Here is a 19,047-nt window from a genome sequence, read left to right as displayed (position 1 = left end):
AAGTCTCCCTGTAATAACTTGTGCTGGTTTTCCCTGAGATCCTGAAGAAAAGTTTAAATTTATTGTGGCAAACAGATATTGAATGTGTAGGTGAAGCTCGCATTTAGAAAGGTGTTTTGGGATTTCAAAATGAGCACCATTTGTGTGGTCTGCCTATGGAACTGCTTGGCATTTCACAAAGCATATTAACCCTGAAGTCCTTTGCCATCTATCGTATGGGTCAGATGCAGCACCATTAGGATTTTGAATGATTTCTACAGCTACTGGCACTTATGAGCAGCACAGCAGGTTCCTTTCCAACATGAAAGGAATATCCAGTCTCAGCAACAGTGATATGACTCGTGTGATGAAGTGCTCTGCACTTCCTGTGATTTCTAAGTAAAACCTGTGCCTCAAACAAAGATGAGCAATATGAGACTTAATATTTTATTCATTCAAGAAGTTATGTCAGTTGCTCCCTGCAGTTGTTACTTCCGTGGTGGAAGCAGCACCTCCTCAACATGCAGAAAGGTGCAAGCAAGCATGGGAGCTTTATGCCAGTAACCAAGTCACTGGTAATTAGTGAACACCATAAACACATACACTCTGTGAGATTATGGCCAGGATGGAATTGACTGAGAACTCTATTCTCTGATTATCCGTGGTGGTGCCTTTTCCAAAAAACTAGTAAACAGAGAAAAATTTTAATATGGAATATTTGCTGAAAAAATTAATGAATAACAAAAAATAAGTGTCAAACTCTATTAAAATAACATAGGACAAGTGAATATGAGTAAGGTATGCAGTTGTTTTAAACTGGCATAAAACTAAGAATGGAAAATTAGAAGAATTGTAGTAAATACAAATAAAGTTAATTATTCTTCCTTGCAGCTGATTTGTAAACGAAAAATACTTTTCTTAAATATATTCGTTTCATTAACTCTCTCATGTTTTCACATCAAAAATCATGATGCCATTAGACCTGATTAAATGTAAAGAGAAACATAGATGCTGTTCCATACTCTGATTTATGTTTTGATAGTTCTTATTGTCTAATGTCTCTTTACCTTTTCTCTACAGCAGAGATAAGAATGGCATTTAGCTAAGCACTGTCTAATTTCTAAAATATTATATTTTCAGTTTTAAAATTTGATATAAATTATTGTCTAACCTCTAACAGGTGTTTTGGAGATATGATGGTATGAAACCAGATACCTTAGGTCCCAATACCAGGATTTTCAAGTGGATCCCTCAGAATGACCTTCTAGGTGAGACCCTGGGAAAGAATCACTGAAATGTGAGTCACACGCTGAAATGCGATAGGAAGCAAACTGATTCGTTTTAGAAAAATCAAAAATAAAACCAATTTTTAAATATGTTTGCTTGAAATAGATTGAAAAGTGAGCTGGTATTTGTATTCCAGGAACAAAGTGTTCATTGCTCACAGGAACCATTCTGTTCTCACCTTGCCTTTTACAGATTCAATTCTATGCCTGTTACCTTTTCTAAAGCAGGAATTTTTCAAAAATGTTAAGAAATATTAATGACCAATGACATATTGCCCATCACTTTTCAAAAATGTTAAGAAATATTAATGATCAATGACATATTGCCCATCACAAAAAGTTCACACTGTTTATCATGCAACAATACCACAATCTATTTTTATTTTTTTTTTGAGACCGTCTTTCTCTGTAACTTTGGAGCCAGCCCTGGAAGTAGCTCTTGTACACCAGGCTGGCACAGGGATCCTCCTGCCTCTGGCTCCTGAGTGCTGGGATTAAAGATGTGCATCACCACTGCATAGCTACAATACAGCACTGTGATTGCCATGGTTGTCCTGGCACAATATAATACTCTGGTTGTCATGGTTGTGCTGAATGCCCTATAAACCTTGTGTCAGACTTAGTACATGTGTTAGTTATCATTTCCCTTGTGAAATACATAATTTTTGAGAAAATCATTTGTAAGTACTATATTATCACCATTTTCAGCCTTCTTTCCCCTTCTCGCTCTACCATCTTATCATCCCACTAGGTCCAATTTTTGTTGCTTGTTATTTACACATGTTTAGGGCTGACAATGGAATATTGGATAATAGATCAGGGATGTCATACTGGAGACACCTGGCTCTCCCCATCTTGACAGCTTTGATTGTCTACAGTTTTCCCTAGAAGAATAGGACTTTGTGAAATTTTCTCCATCTATGTTGGCAGGTCAACAGGAGATTTCATGATGCAGGTCTTATTTAGGCAATCACACTGGTGAGATTTCTTGGATGCTCCCTTCGCTACCTCTCCCCTTCACTCTTCAACCCTCCCCCAAGGTCTACATGCTCCCAATTTACTCAGGAGATCTTATTGTTTAATTATACTTTCTATTTTCCATGTAAATTAAATCTATGTAAGTCTCTCTTAGTGTCCTCATTGTTGCCTAAGTTCTCTGGGATTGTGGTTTGTAGGCTGGTTTTCTTTGCTTTATGTTTAAAAACCACCTATGAGTGAGGGCATGTGATATTTGTTTTTCTGTGTCTGGGTTACCTCACTCAAAATAATGTTTTCTAGCTCTATCCATTTTCCAGCAAAATTCAAGCTGTCGTTATTTTTTCTGCTGTGTAGTACTTCTTTCTGTAAATGTACCATATTTTCCTCATCAATTCTTCATTCGAGGGGCATTTAGGTTGTTTCCAGGTTCTGGTTATGACAAACAAAGCTGCTATTAACATACTGAGCACATGTCCTTGTGGCACGATTGAGCATCCTTTGGATATATACCCAAAAGTTGTATTATTCAATGTTAAAAATACACTGACCCTTTGATCACTTGATTACAGGTTTTTACTTATATCTAAGAGCTCTAATTAGTATATTTTCTGTTGTTCTTCCGATCCTAGGTCATCCAAAAACTAGAGTTTTTGTAACTCATGGTGGAGCCAATGGCATTTATGAGTCAATTCATCATGGGGTCCCTATGGTTGGCATCCCTATGTTTGCAGAACAATATGATAACATTGCTCACATGGTGGCCAAAGGAGCAGCTGCTTCAGTAGATTTTCATACAATGACAAGTTCAGATTTGCTTAATGCCCTGAAGGAAGTCATTAACAATCCGTCGTGAGTATAAACATATATTTATTTATTGTGTTGTAGTGGAACCCAGAACTTTACACATGCATGCTGAGCAACTAATCTAACAGTGAGCTTTATCACTAGCCTATTTATTATAAATAATTTCTCACTAGAGTTCCAGAGAGCAGCAAATAACCTAGACAAAGAAATAATGATAAGTTCAATGATCTGAATTAGACAGTGAGGGACTATCAATGTATTTCCTCATTATTTTTGTTTTAGAGAATGTCTGAGTTTAACTTGACATCCTCATCTTTCATCATACAAAGTTGTAGAATAGTAAGCATGTGCCAACAGCTAAGACCAAAGGACTTTTGAGCTGTTTTAGTAAAACAAATATTATCAGAGGTTTAATTTTAGAGTAAATACAGTTTTGTTCAAATAAGTACTGATAGTTGAAGTTGAGTGAAGCAAATCAGCATGCCCACCATTTTTTCTTTTACTTTAAAAAATCACCTCAAAATGGCTTTCTGTAAATCAGTAAGATAAAAATTAATCTTTACTTCCATTTATATTTAATCTTACAAATTTGTTTCTGACAATAATTTGATTCATAGGTGATTTTGAAGGCTTATGACACACACAGAATTAGTCTTCAGTAAAATGTACAACTTCATTATTACAGGTCAGATCTCCTGCATAACAACTATATTACTATTTCTGCCTTTTTCTGAAAAGCTCTTACCTTTCTCTGCATTTTTGGCTGCTATTCTCCAGTATATTATAAATAATAAGAAAGGAAGTTGCCTCTATCACCATTGGTACTCTATTATGATTCAGCATGCTAAACTGTACACTTGATGAGCAATGTCCATAAGCTAGATTCCTATCTCATATATTCTGGTCTGTAACCATTTCACCACTAGAATCAAATATATCTTCAATGTTTCAGCGTAAAATATTGAATTTTCTCAACATTAAAAAAAAATAAAAGAAAAACATGAAGAGCAATTGCAACAATTTACTCTAATTCTTGCTTACAGTAAGAATAATTCACAGTATTCCAAGAGTCAAGAGAATCATACATAGATCTAATCTACATGGGAAGTAGAAAAAGACAAGATCTCCTTAGTAAAATAGGAACATGGGGAACTTTGGGGAGGGTTAAAGGGGAGGGAAGAGGCAGGAAGCTGAGCAGAGGAAAATGTAGAGCTCAAAAAAAAATTAAAAAAAAAAAGCATTTTCACCTGAATAGAGACATTTTATTATTTCCATTTAACAGTTTAAAAACTAGAAGGAGAAATTTATTAAAAGATCAAGAATCCACTAAATGAACAATCACTGCACACCTACATTTATAACCCATAAGCACTAATAAGTGGTCAATACAAATTCCTCATTAAACCCAACTCCTTAACAGCTTTGCCCAGATATGGACCACAGTGAAAATGATGCATCGTTATCCATTTCCAAATTGTTTTACTGTTCTGTACCAGCTACACTAGCAATTGCTCTCTCACTTACTTGTGTTTCAAGGCCTCAAAGGCTAGTTCATTTTGACTTTGTTTATTTTGCTTTGGGATGCTAATTGAATCTGATCTCTTACTCATGAATATTTGTCTTTTCCTAGCATTTTTATATATTAAAATCCTGTGTGTTGAAGTTCTAGATGATACATTATTTAAGAAGATCTTTACTGTAATAAACACACAATTTTCTTTATATTTTCATATAATCATCATTATGATACACATAAATTTATACACATATGTTTCTTCTTTCTGTAAATTAATACGCATTGTATTTTCCTTTAGCTATAAAAAGAATGTGAAGTGGTTATCAACCATTCACCATGACCAGCCCATGAAGCCCCTGGACAGAGCTGTCTTCTGGGTTGAGTATGTCATGCGCCACAAAGGGGCCAAGCACCTGAAGCCTCTTGCCTTTAACCTCACCTGGTACCAGTACTACTCTCTAGATGTGATTGGATTCCTCCTGGCCTGTGTGTCAGCTATGATTTTCCTCACTATAAAATGTTGCTTGTTTGTTTACCGATTCTTTGTAAAGAAGCAAAAGAATAAAAAGGAATAGGACTCTTTAAGAGAGAAGACAAGACTATTTCATTCAATTCTAGCCCTATATATACCTAAATCTCTTAAGCACTCTCAGATGAACTGGGCAAGTACAGTAGAGGCTTCCTGAACTATATGTTGATCTTTCCAGTGTGACCACATCAAATAAAGTTTTTTTCTCCTCTCACCATTACTGTTCTCTTTCATTGGCTTATATAGGACGGGTAGTTAAGTTTATATATTTTTTTTTCTTTCACCTTAAAAATTAGTTTTATATATCCGGGAGGGTTCAGAGGGCAGAACTAAGCCACACTGCAACCAGCATGGCTGCACCCTAGCTTGCCTCCCTCCATCTCACAAAGCAACATTGTATAAAACTGTATTTACAGAAAAACAATGAAAATTAAGAGTGTGTACAAAAGTAGACAAGAGCCAGAATTTAGGGATGGCTTTTGGAATAAGGAATACTGTGTTCCACCCTGAAGCTCATTATATCGAGGAGCGGACCTCAGTGCCAACTGTAAGGAGAACCAGTTGTTCCAAAGGAGGAGCTGAGGGTGCAGAGCTATTGGCTTTAACATTACAGTCTTAATTATCACATCACTTTTCTCCTGCCATGTGGCAGAAGCCAGACAGTAGTGATGGGAACAAAGAGGGGCGATTTGACAAGCCCCCAGATGAAGATGGGCTCAGAAAGCATAACGGGTCAGAATATCCTCAAGCTTCTTGGACACTTCAGGTGGGGTTCGGTCCAGCTCCTCAGAGACATTCTTCTGCTTGTTGGGCTCCATGGAGTTGAACTGCTCACAAAGATCTCCATCAACCACATTCTTAACAGGGAAATAATAAGAACGAAAGCTGAGGTGATCCCGTCCACAAAGAGGGGGATGCTCAGATCGCAGGTGCATCTCAACATGCTGGAAGAAGTCGTGGTCCTCATGAGATGTGAAAGGGACAAGGATGCCAATCCCTCAAGACAATGTGGTGTCTGAGAGATGCCATGTAGCTACAGAAGGAGAAAGATACCAGCAGCCAGGCAAAACCTTACCAGTAGGCCACAACCTCATGGTGATTCAAAAATTTAAAAAATAGGTTAAAAGAAGATATGAGTTAGCTAGAAATATACATAAGCTATTGGCCAAACAGTGTTGTAATTAATATAGTTTTATGTGATTATTTGGGTCTAAACAGCTGGGAAACAAATACATCATCTCAATCTACACATAAAGATAAATTTTATACACTCTGGAAAATCAACTATATATTAAATTGTTTCAGTTTAAATATCACACAAAATTAATTTAAAACTTGTTTAGAATATTTTAAATACGTCATCTATTAAAAGTATTTTAGAATGGAAGATGGTTACCTGTCATATAAAAGGCTAGAAATGATGTAACCTTATTCATTTCTAAAATTTCTAGTCAGCATTAATTTTCTTTTTAACAGTAATGCTTAAAAACAGGACTAAAACAGGAACTATAGATTCAAAACAGAATTAAAATAATCATATGCTGGAAGCCTTACTCCATGTGGGTTTGATAACATGGGATGAATATATGAAGTCGGCACCAAGAAGAGACTGTGGCCACCTGTTGTTCAAACAGATAGCCTCGGATAGACTGGGCTGTCTATTTATATAGTTTCAATGGTTTATATGACCAGTATTGCTATCTAAGTTTCAGGAAATGGTTACAATAATTACCAGTTTGTTACTTACTTCTTTCCCCTTGCATCCAACAACTCTCGCACCAGTAGTTACTACCTTTTTGCTCTATATCTCTACTCTTAGAAGCATAAGCAATCTTGCAAGCTACAAAGAAACTTTTCTAACCCTCTACACTTACAGATATAACAGTGTACCTAGTTGTCAGCATATGTGATTATTGTCTCATGCAGGGTGAGAGACAGTTGTCTCTTCTGGTTAATATTTTCATCTGATAGAGTCCGGGTTCTTAGGATCAATTCACCAGTCAAAGCTGGATCAATCTTTTCTCCACTTTGTACTACTCTATCTCCTTTGGGGTCATACCAGGGTTTTTCATTGATCGTGTAGGTGGAAAGTTACACTTAATAGTTGGTAATGTGTGTCCCTTGTTGTATCTCCATAACTTTTTGGGATATTGGCATAGGTAACTGTAAATAATTTTTGTGGTTCTGCTTCATTCCCTGTTCCTTGAATGTTCCCATTAACTCTTAATATAATCTATTTAAAAACATTTTTCAAAAACTGTTGTGGTTAAAAGTATCCTTTCCAGTATATTACAGCAAATATACCCTCATGACCTACTGTGACTCAGAAAGCAGTATGGCTAGCATCGTGAAAACAGGGAAATCACCTGGTGCACATGTTTCCAGGGTCATACCTGGTGTAGGAGGTCCTTCTGTCTATGTGTTGCTTTATTGATTAATGAATAAGGAACTGATTTGAGCCTATGGCAGGGAAGAACAGAACTAGGTGGGAAAAACTAGGCTGTATGCTGTGAGGAAGAAGAATGAAGTCAGAGAGAAGCCATGTTTCTGCTGGAGATTGACATGCTGAAACTTTGCTGGTAGGCCACAACCTCGTGGTGATGCACAGATTACTTGAAATGGGTTAAATTAAGATGTAAGAGTTACCAATAAGAAGTTAGAGCTAATGGGCCAAGTAGTGTTTTTAATTAATACAGTTTGTATGATTATTTAGGGTCTGAGTTAGCTGGGCAGCTTGGAAGAACAATAACCCTCCTCCTACACATGCCCAAAATCATGGAGCAAGCCGTCCAGTGATCTTGCCAACTGGGTCAGGGCCTCCAGAGTCTTAGCACAAGGAGACCCATTTGTTCTATTCTAAGGCCTTGTTCCCCAAGAAGTCAAATGTCTCCAGACAATCTTGAGGTTTTTTTTGAGACTGCTCAGGTTTATTAGCAAAAGAGATAACCCCACACATACATTCACAAGTATATTTAGGAAACTTAGAACTGACAATACTTATACCTCCCAATACCCCCTTCTCTAGGACCCACCCAGATGATGCATGAAGCTGACACATCAATGTGAGGGTATACAACTCTTAAGTAAGAGCTTCATGCAGTAAGTTATGGACTGAATGTAATATGAGTTAAAGAATGGATAATACAAATGTCCTAAATGGAAGGCTGCTTCCTAATACTCTTTAAGCATAAAATCCATCATTACACATATCTAAATTGCTTGTCTGATTTTGGTGTAAGTTTGCTGAGTACCTATCAAAAAATTACCATTTCTTTAAAATTTTCCAATTGGGTAAAATCATAGGGCTTTTTGTTTAATTGCTTGGTTTTTTTTGGAAGGTTGGAAGGGGTGGCATGTATTTATTTTTGTATTTATTTATTTTCTTTTCATACACATCTCAAGCACAGTTTCTTTTCCCACCACACCTTCCGGTTGGTTTTTAAAGTATATTCTTATGAATCTCTGCATTTTATCAGTGTCTGTTATGTTATTGAAAGTTTTGTTAGGTATAACAGTCTGGGCTGCCAGCTTTGATCTCTTAGATCTGCAGTACATGATTTCAGGCCTTTCTGGCTTTTAGACAATAATCATTGTTATTAATTAATCATTCTCATATTTCACCTTATAAGACCAAGAATTTGCAGTTAATGATTACCCTTTTATCAACAACTAAAAGACCTCACTTCTCTGAGTGTGATGATGAATAGTGTCATTGTGATTCAGCAGTTTGAGAAAAGCCAAGATTATTCTAACTTCACCAAAGGAGATTCAACAGAAAAATCTCACAGAATGTGAGTGCAGAATGTAAACAAAGTATATGAAGGTATCATATATTTAGAGTGATGATTATTCAGATTATTAAGTAATGATTTTCACTTAAATCTCTGAAAGATTTTTACAAGTCTTATATTTATAAATATAGATACTATAGCAGAGGCAGCTAATATTTGGCCACCAAAGTAATGGCTTGTGAGTGGACACAGAGAATCACTTTGTCCTTCATTGCTACTGTCTACAAGAAGCCAAAGTTTTCTTATGCTTTGTTCTTTCTGGTCATTGTTAAAAGCAGAAAATCATAGTACAGTATGAATAAATACATTTATACCTCTACCCTTAAAGTCCATCGATCATCTGGATTCTAAGAAAAAGCCACTTTTTAATAATGCAATCACAGAATACCCTAGTATGCTAAGAACCAATATCTGTTCTTTATAGAGGTGACTGGGTGTATTGTTCATTGTTGATTTCCCCTGAGGATGTGTATGTGTTTGCAGAAATGGGAAAGGGTGGCAGCCATATTGACCTAGATGCCCTTCAATGGAAGAATGGATGAAGAAAGTGTGGAATATATACACATTAGAGTACTACGCTGCGGTAAAAAACAATGACTTCTCGAATTTTGCATGCAAATGGATGGAAACAGAAAACATTATCCTGAGTGAGGTAACCCGGACCCAAAAAGATGAACATGGGATGTACTCACTCATAATTGGTTTCTAGCCATAAATAAAGGTCACAGAGTCTATAATTGGTGAACCTAAAGAAGCTAAATAAGAAGGTGAACACAAAGAAAAACATATAGCTATCCTCTTGGCTATGGGAAGTAGACAAAATTGCCGGGGAGAAAATTGGGATCTTGGGGGTGGAGTGGGATGGGGGTAAGGGGAAATGGGGAGAGAAAAGTGAGAATGGGAGAATGGGGGGAACTTGGGGAAACAGGAAGATTGGGATAAAGGAAGGTTGGATAGGGGAGCAGGGAAGCACATATCTTAGTTAAGGGAGCCACCTTAGGGTTGGCAAGAGACTTGAACCTAGAGTGGCTCCCAGGAGCCCAAGGCGATGTCCCCAGTTAGTTCCTTGGGCAGCTGAGTATAGGGAACCTGAAAGGGTTGAATATTTTATCTTAAAACCTATACTGTCTCTGCTTCAAATACAATGATACTTGAGAGAATGGGCCAGAAAATGAGGCAGAATAAAGGATCATGCAATAGTCAACTTTATTCAGAGCATCAGACAACATCTACTGTGAAGGTTGGGAAAGGACATATGAACAAATATCACAGTAATTGAAGCTATGTACAATCATAACAAGAAGTCCTGTGGGGCAAAAACTTGTTTTCCCACAGAGTACCATAAAAGACAATTTAAACATTATTTGGATAACAACAGCAAGCAGTAGTAGTTACTCTGAAGTAGATCTACTCCTATTTACTACATCTGGCAGAAGGGCAAAAACACATTCCTAGATACAATAGGATATTAAGATAAATGTAAATCATTTTCTATCCTCCATAGTAATGTATGAATAAAATTTGAAAACCCATTCAGTTATGTAACTCTCTTTAAACCTGACTGTTAGTCAGACGTAATATAGTGCAGCAAGAATCAACGTCATATGATTGTTGACATTGGGCCCTCCGCTGATTTACTGATTGATCAAGAAAAGGAAGGTAAGCAGTTAGTATTTTATGGCCCTTATGGTGTAAACAAATCCATTCTAAAGGTTTATCCTTTGTGCTACACTACCTCTAGGACACAATTAAGTGGTGAAAATAAGTTTAAAGGTAGCAAATGGGGCCCACACTGGGGGCCCACTGAAGTGGTTCCACTCTACCTTGACCAAAGTCCGAGAATTGAAGTCTATTTCTGCTGCTCCAAGGATAAGAGAGGAGGTTTGACCCAGGAAGTGGCTGCTTACAGGTACTTGGTCTAGGGTGTAGTCACTGCATGTCCTGCCTAAAACATCAGAATGCTTAACTCAGAAAATGGTGACTTGACATCTGAAGTATCGAGGCAAGTAATTGTTCTATTTGTTCTTTGTGTCACGTTAAATAAGTCTTTTGCCTTCTTCCCCCTTTTTTTTGGATTAAGGTATATAAACGTATGGAAAATAAACATAGACATATTCTGTATTCACTGAATAATCCTCCTGCTTCTATCCTGCATCTCCGTACTTTTTTCATATCTCTACTCCTCCTACCTAATTTTTCTAATCCACATGCTTCTCTCTACCCTGGAACATGCAAGTACTATCAAGGCTGAACCCCAAAAGATACCACCCCAACATATGTCACCCCAAATTGTGGCTATGACAGTACACAATATACAAATGCATCTTTAAGTTTAAAATTAAATAGCCATAATTCTTCCTTGAAACTTAAGATAAAATTAAGAACTATATAATGTTGTCTCTCCTTTCAGAGTTTTAGATAGATTGTTTGGGTCATAATTAGGCATTCATAATGTGGTATAACAATTTGTGAAAGGCACTGAATGTTTTTAAATTGTCTAATGGACATTTGATGGGGAGGTGGGATGTTGCTTAGCAGTTGCTCTAGTAACTAGTTGCCCCAGATATTATACAGTGTCTCAACTCTGTACTTTTTCAGGTATAACAATAAGCCCATATTTATGTACTATATCCTAAGTAATTTCACTAGGATTTTTATAATTTTTGAATCTTATTTAAAATCTAATTCGTACTTATGTACTTTTCACATGGGAATATAGGTCTTATACTCCCTTGCATCTCTTTTCCTAGTCCTTTTCCTTTTTGATAACCCAACTTTTCTATTATAATTTTCATTCTGAAGAATGGATATCATCAGATGTGGAAATATAGATCTCTGCATGAGTCCATTGTACAAGTCTCTCTATCAAAATTAATCACAACATGAGTAACAAAAGTCTGGAGGATTTCCATTATGACTTCTGGGCCTATATATTGTAATTTTGTAGCATTCTGTTTAATCTTTTAGAACTCATAGTTTCCAACCCCATCAGGGTTGAATTTACCCCCCATAATAAACAATTTAGGTGGCCATTATTCCATGGTTATAAAAGAAACATTAGTCCCATCACAACTAAATAATACTGTAAACATTTTCCTTTTATTTTTAAATCCAATAATGGTTTATCATTTTTTCTTTTGTAGGGTGCTTAACTCTATATACTATTACTTGTATTGAGTCCTTACTCACAAAGCATGACTCTTTGTGAAGGGCTATATAGACAATACTAATAACTGCAATTTTTCTTCTGTCTTAAATGACCAATTTGTAGGCACTGCAATGTCCCCTGTTTAATCTCCATCAATAACTCCTGCATGAACTATGATTGCATTCATAAATAAACTATTGCAAAGCCATAAATGTCCAACCGTTTGAGGCAGTATAAGTCCTCGGTATTGACATTGAAGAGAGGAAACAGCAATACATTAGGGCAAGGACTACCAATAGCAGTATTTTCTTGAATAACATCTTGTAACAAAAGGCTAGATTGATTACAATCTGAAGTCTGGAATCAATGTTGTTTCCACATCCAAAGCCTTTTATTTTGGAAGGCCTTTAGGGAACCCCTCAACATGTTTCCCTATTGTTCACAGGTATTTTTATTGTTGTCAGGCAATACATTTCCATTCAGATAATAATTAGTGCAACATTTCTTAACCCAGTGTTTTCCTTCCCTGAGTATAGGGAATAAACCTGAAGTTCATTGATTCTAAACTTTCAATTGTAGGGGCAATTTACATTGCTTCTTCAAGTGACCACATTGCTAATGTATGTTTTTGTATTGCATAGATTTCTATACCAGCTAACTTTACTCTGTTTGTAGATCCATACATTTCTAATGAACTTCAGAAAATCCATCACCTACCAATACCTACACAGGTAGGCATGGGCACTATCCATTCTAGGATTATGCCTTGTTTAATTTTAGGTAGGTCTTCTGAATCCAGCCACAGCCACTAGGATTCATATGTGTAATGGTTCTGGATGTCCAGAGAATATTGTTCTGCACCAACTGTCCACTACTTCTGGCCCTTACACCTTTGTTGGACAATCTCACCATATCTTTCCATACTTAGTCCTTTCTGAAACATGCCAGTGGAATGGCTGGTTTCACTTTTCCAGGTTTTCTTTCCTTTCCGAAAATATGGTTACTACTTCTCATGAAATGCTTGCAAACTGGTAGTCAAAGTGTTTATGCCTTATTGCAAATATACTATAAAAATTTGGCACAGAGTTAAAGTTGGTGAATTTTATGCACATCAGAACATCAACATTATTACAAAAATCTTCCATTTTTACTATGGGAGAAATAATGATCAAATATGTAAATTAATATGCTTTTCATTCTGTTGAGAAAAAAAACAGGGAGCAGCCACATAATTTCTTTCAGTAAAATGTTTTGTGAAATATTTTAGACTATTCTAGAATCTATGAGCATAGATAATTGAACACACAGTCACACCTCCTGGCTTACTGAAAACACTTCATCATAAAAGAGGCTTTAAACATACTCATGTATAAAGATAGCAATTAAATTAGCCTTCCCTCCTTTGTCCTTCTACATATTGATGGTGGTTCAATAACAGGTTTGAGCAATACAAGTTATATTTTAACTTCTTGGCTAATTCCTTCTTAGTTAAAAGCACAAATAGTGACAGAAAGCGGCACACTGTGAACAAAAGGACTTTGATTCTCCAGGATGCCTGTGAAGTGGATGTCTGCTCTGCTGCTCCTGCAGATGACTTGCTACTTCAGATCTGGGAGCTGTGGGAAGGTGTTGGTATGGCCATTGGAATACAGCCACTGGATGAATCTGAAGATAATTCTGGATGAACTTGTACAACGTGGCCATGAAGTGACAGTTCTGAGACCTTCATCTTCTGTCTTTCTTGATCCCAAAAAAGCATCTGGTCTTAAATATGAGACATTTCCTACAGCCACCAATAATGACAAAGTAGAAAAGTTTTTTACTGAATGGGTCAATAGGTGGATATATGATGTTCCAAAAGGTTCATGTTGGAGATATTACCCATCGTTTAACATACTATTTGGGCAATTTTCTGATTATATGTTAAACCTTTGTAGAGAAGTAGTTACAAACAAACAATTTATGGCAAAACTACAGGAATCCAAGTTTGATGTTGTTTTTTCAGATGCTATTGGTCCCTGTGGTGAGCTGATAGCTGAGGTACTCCAAGTACCCTTTATGTATAGTCTTCGCCATGCTGGTGGCTACGGATTAGAAAAGTTTAGTGCGGGACTTTCATTCCCTCCCTCTTATGTGCCTATAGTTATGTCAAAGTTAAGTGGTCAAATGTCATTCATGGAGAGGGTAGAAAATATGATATGTTTGTTATATTTTGACTTTTTCTTTGAGTCATTTCCTGCTAAGGATTGGGATCCATTTTTCAGTGAAATTTTAGGTAAGTTGTATTTTTCATCACAAGGGTGAGGGCCTAAATAGCATTGCTCTGAAAAGTAATCTTAGGCACAAATATGTCTTTTGTGCTGAAATGGTTAAAAGAAATAATAATATTGTGTAACAATATCACTACAGCATCATTTCCAAACCTTCATTTTAAAGACTACTTAAGTTTGAACCCAAATATGTTTGTTCTGTATTGTTGGCAATCATGGTCTCCTAGTTTAAATAAGTTAAGTCCCAATGAAGCAAGAGCAAAAATTACTATTCTCAAACTTTCTGAGAACATTCCAGATAGTATTTGTAAGTACTTTTAAAAAGAGATACATATCATTACACTGCTAATCCAAATGAAAAGTAGAGACAGATGCAAGAAATTCTTCCAGACATAACCCTCATAATTCTCTTAGAAAACCAAGAGTCAAGAAATGGCCTGTTTGTTGTAGAAACAAACGTAATTCCTGCAAAAGTTGTGTCCATAATTAGCTGGAATATTTTGACTCTAGATTTAGAGTGTTCTTTTATATTTGCATGTGTTTTCTGAAGCTTCAAAGAAGAACAAGGTGCATAGCAGTACATAGGGGCTTTATGGCTTCTACAATAAACAGAACTGCTAAATCATCGAGGTGGCAGTAGCATTTCATCTCAGCTCACCTTTAACATACATATATTTTGTAAACCACAGATTAATTATGCTTTGATTGCATTTGTGAAAAACTTAATGTATTTGTATCATGAATGTTTGCTTTGCTTCGTTGAGTAACATGATTCCAATATTTTCAGACAATATTATTTTATTCACGTGACAACACTTTCATGATGAAAATGCTCTTCCACCCAAAACTGTCATTTCTCCTTTTAGGAAGACCTACTACTATGGTTGACACCATGAAGAAAGCAGAAATGTGGCTCCTTCGCTCCTACTGGGATTTAGAGTTTCCTTACCCAACCTTACCAAACATTGAGTTTGTTGGAGGACTGCACTGCAAACCTGCCAAACCCTTGCCTCAGGTAAATAAATCCTTTTAGTTAATTTTCTTTCTTTTTACTTCATTTCATTTAAAAATGGTTCTACATCGTTTTTTTAATTTTATTCCAGTGAATAAAAAGTGGGGAAAAAGAACATCTTGCCAAAAGATGTTCAAGGTTAAAGCAGTAACAAACCTATGCATTTCTTTCATTAATAGACTGACCTGAGAACCTCGGGGAGACATAATTTAATGCTAAAAAAGTGATGCTTATTCATGCAAAATTTGTCAAGTGACTAACATATAGCTCAATAATTTCTGTTTTGTTTTCAAGTAAATACATATTGCAGCATGGATATAAATAGAGAGTAAAATTTGTAAATATACCATTTCTAAGTACTTAATGCAGCTTAAATTTTTTTCATAAGATAATACCTGGTATATTTGTTGCTCAAAGATATGAATATACATAGTGCACATCCCACGAGTACAGGGTGATTAAGACAGCAATGATTGTCTTATGTGTGCTTGATCATTGGCACTTATTGTTCCCATAATGCTTCATTTTTCTCTTATTTTAGTAGTAATTTGAACAGCACTCCATCTGCTATTGATTTTCAATAATAAAATTATTACTGTATCCACAGGAAATGGAAGAGTTTGCACAGAGCTCTGGGGAACATGGTGTTGTGGTGTTTTCTCTGGGATCAGTGGTCAAAAACACAACACAAGAAAAGGCCAACACAATTGCATCAGCCCTTGCACAGATTCCACAAAAGGTAAAATGAGGTCCTAATGGAAAGCAATTTTCTACTTAGTTTACTAAAGTCTGGAAAGGGGTGACACTGGAATGTCCCTTTATGTAAAATCAAATATTATTATTGCCCTTAGTCAGTTTAGAAACAAAGATAAAGATAGCAGATTCTACAGAATGTGTTTTCGATGACAATAACAGTGACATAATCATTGTGATCAGAGAGAAAATTATGTTGAGTGAGTGCAATCTAAACTTCTCTTGTCTGATGATACTGGGAGCAAAACTACACAAAAATAATAAATTCTCAGTGGTTATTTACTCCTTCTTCTTGAACCTTCTTTGAATCAAGACATTCGGGGAAAATGAAGTTTTATTTAAAACTTTATTAGCAGATACTGAAAAATGTTTGCAGTACATCAGTAGACTTCTAGTTGTGCTGTAGCCATCTAGATTTCCCAGGTTTCCTTGCTCTCTTTATGAGAATGCCGGACTAGGTTTCATTAGTTACCACTCAGCAGACTTTTCAAAGAAAGGGAGAAAACAGTTCACCATCTCAGTGCTTTTGTACCATGTTCATTGAGAGAAAAAAAAAAAAAAAAGAAAGAAAGGAAGGGTCGGCCATTCTTGAATCTGCCAAACCTAAAACAGGACGATGTAAAGGAGAAGGTGGAATGGTCCCTGTCCTTAGGGTGAAGCACACACAGTCAATCATTGTCTATGGCACTTTGTCTCTAACCCAGAAGAGTAAAGTGTGTTTCATTTAGAAAGAAATGGGAGCTAAGAGATAATCCAGTAGAAACAGGACTGATGCCAGAAAAGGTCCAGCTGCCTCTCTTCATAGGGCACATGAAGATAATTAATAAAGTTTAATGAACTTTAGTCTGGAGTACATAGAAACTAGATTTTAGCTTCCCATCCCATAAAGTCTCCCTGTAATAACTTGTGCTGGTTTTCCCTGAGATCCTGAAGAAAAGTTTAAATTTATTGTGGCAAACAGATATTGAATGTGTAGGTGAAGCTCGCATTTAGAAAGGTGTTTTGGGATTTCAAAATGAGCACCATTTGTGTGGTCTGCCTATGGAACTGCTTGGCATTTCACAAAGCATATTAACCCTGAAGTCCTTTGCCATCTATCGTATGGGTCAGATGCAGCACCATTAGGATTTTGAATGATTTCTACAGCTACTGGAACTTATGAGCAACATAGCAGGTTCCATTCCAACATGAAAGGAATATCCAGTCTCAGCAACAGTCTCTGCACTTCCTGTGATTTCTAAGTAAAACCGGTGCCTCAAACAAAGATGAGCAATATGAGACTTAATATTTTATTCATGCAAGAAGTTATGTCAGTTGCTCCCTGCAGTTGTTACTTCCGTGGTGGAAGCAGCACCTCCTCAACATGCAGAAAGGTGCAAGCAAGCATGGGAGCTTTATGCCAGTAACCAAGTCACTGGTAATTAGTGAACACCATAAACACATACACTCTGTGAGATTATGGCCAGGATGGATTTGACTGAGAACTCCATTCTCTGATTATCCGTGGCGGTGCCTTTTCCAAAAAAACTAGTAAACAGAGAAAAATTTTAATATGGAATATTTGCTGAAAAAATTAATGAATAACAAAAAATAAGTGTCAAACTCTATTAAAATAACATAGGACAAGTGAATATGAGTAAGGTATGCAGTTGTTTTAAACTGGCATAAAACTAAGAATGGAAAATTAGAAGAATTGTAGTAAATACAAATAAAGTTAATTATTCTTCCTTGCAGCTGATTTGTAAACGAAAAATACTTTTCTTAAATATATTCGTTTCATTAACTCTCTCATGTTTTCACATCAAAAATCATGATGCCATTAGACCTGATTAAATGTAAAGAGAAACATAGATGCTGTTCCATACTCTGATTTATGTTTTGATAGTTCTTATTGTCTAATGTCTCTTTACCTTTTCTCTACAGCAGAGATAAGAATGGCATTTAGCTAAGCACTGTCTAATTTCTAAAATATTATATTTTCAGTTTAAAATTTGATATAAATTATTGTCTAACCTCTAACAGGTGTTTTGGAGATATGATGGTATGAAACCAGATACCTTAGGTCCCAATACCAGGATTTTCAAGTGGATCCCCCAGAATGACCTTCTAGGTGAGACCCTGGGAAAGAATCACTGAAATATGAGTCACACGCTGAAATGAGATAGGAAGCAAACTGATTCGTTTTAGAAAAATCAAAAATAAAACCAATTTTTAAATATGTTTTGCTTGAAATAGATTGAAAAGTGAGCTGGCATTTGTATTCCAGGAACAAAGTGTTCATTGCTCACAGGAAGCATTCTGTTCTTACCTTGCCTTTTACAGATTCAATTTTATGCCTGTTACCTTTTCTAAAGCAGGAATTTTTTCAAAAATGTTAAGAGACATTAATGATCAATGACATATTGCCCATCACAAAAAGTTCACACAGTTTATCATGCAACAATACCACAATCTATTTTTTTTTTTTTTTTTTTGAGACCGTGTTTCTCTGTAACTTTGGAGCCAGCCCTGGAAGTAGCTCTTGTACACCAGGCTGTCACAGGGATCCTCCTACCTCTGGCTCCTGAGTGCTGGGATTAAAGATGTGCATCACCACTGCATAGCTACAATACAGCACTGTGATTGCCATGGTTGTCCTGGCACAATATAATACTCTGGTTGTCATAGTTGTGCTGAATGCCCTATAAACCTTGTGTCAGACTTAGTACATGTGTTAGCTATCATTTCTCTTGTGAAATACATAATTTTTGAGAAAATCATTTGTAAGTATTATATTATCACCATTTTCAGCCTTCTTTCTCCTTTTTGCTCTACCATCTTATCATCCCACTAGGTCCAATTTTTGTTGCTTGTTATTTACACATGTTTAGGGCTGACAATGGAATATTGGATAATAGATCAGGGATGTCATACTGGAGACACCTGGCTCTCCCCATCTTGACAGCTTTGATTGTCTACAGTTTTCCCTAGAAGAATAGGAC

General features: G+C 36.3%; 1 protein-coding gene across 25 annotated transcripts in view; it reads left to right on the top strand.

Moving 5' to 3' along the window:
• The window catches only part of LOC126506295 (UDP-glucuronosyltransferase 2B17-like), a 252,277-nt gene that overhangs the window by 179,938 nt on the left and 53,292 nt on the right, over nt 1-19,047 (top strand). For 5 of the 25 annotated variants that reach the window (XM_050149745.1, XM_050149743.1, XM_050149740.1 and 2 more), the window contains exon 4: nt 1,160-1,247. The exons of 3 other annotated variants lie outside the window; for them this stretch is intronic. In XM_050149745.1, the coding sequence (XP_050005702.1) occupies nt 1,160-1,247 (88 nt within the window). Of the gene's footprint in view, nt 1-1,159; nt 1,277-2,195; nt 2,244-2,872; nt 3,093-3,664; nt 3,733-4,861; nt 5,310-13,537; nt 14,307-15,167; nt 15,317-15,920; nt 16,053-18,088; nt 18,177-19,047 lie in introns of those variants that run through there. 17 more of the 25 variants (XM_050149732.1, XM_050149738.1, XM_050149728.1 and 14 more) reach the window with 10 other exon arrangements.

The sequence above is a fragment of the Alexandromys fortis genome, unplaced genomic scaffold (genome assembly GCF_014885135.2).
Source record: "Alexandromys fortis isolate MF-2015 unplaced genomic scaffold, M_Fortis_MF-2015_v1.1 scaffold_0, whole genome shotgun sequence".
In the NCBI taxonomy this organism is placed as follows: Eukaryota; Metazoa; Chordata; class Mammalia; order Rodentia; family Cricetidae; genus Alexandromys; species Alexandromys fortis.
The sequence above is the reverse complement of the archived record's forward strand: the minus strand, read 5'-3'. Positions and strand labels throughout refer to the sequence as shown.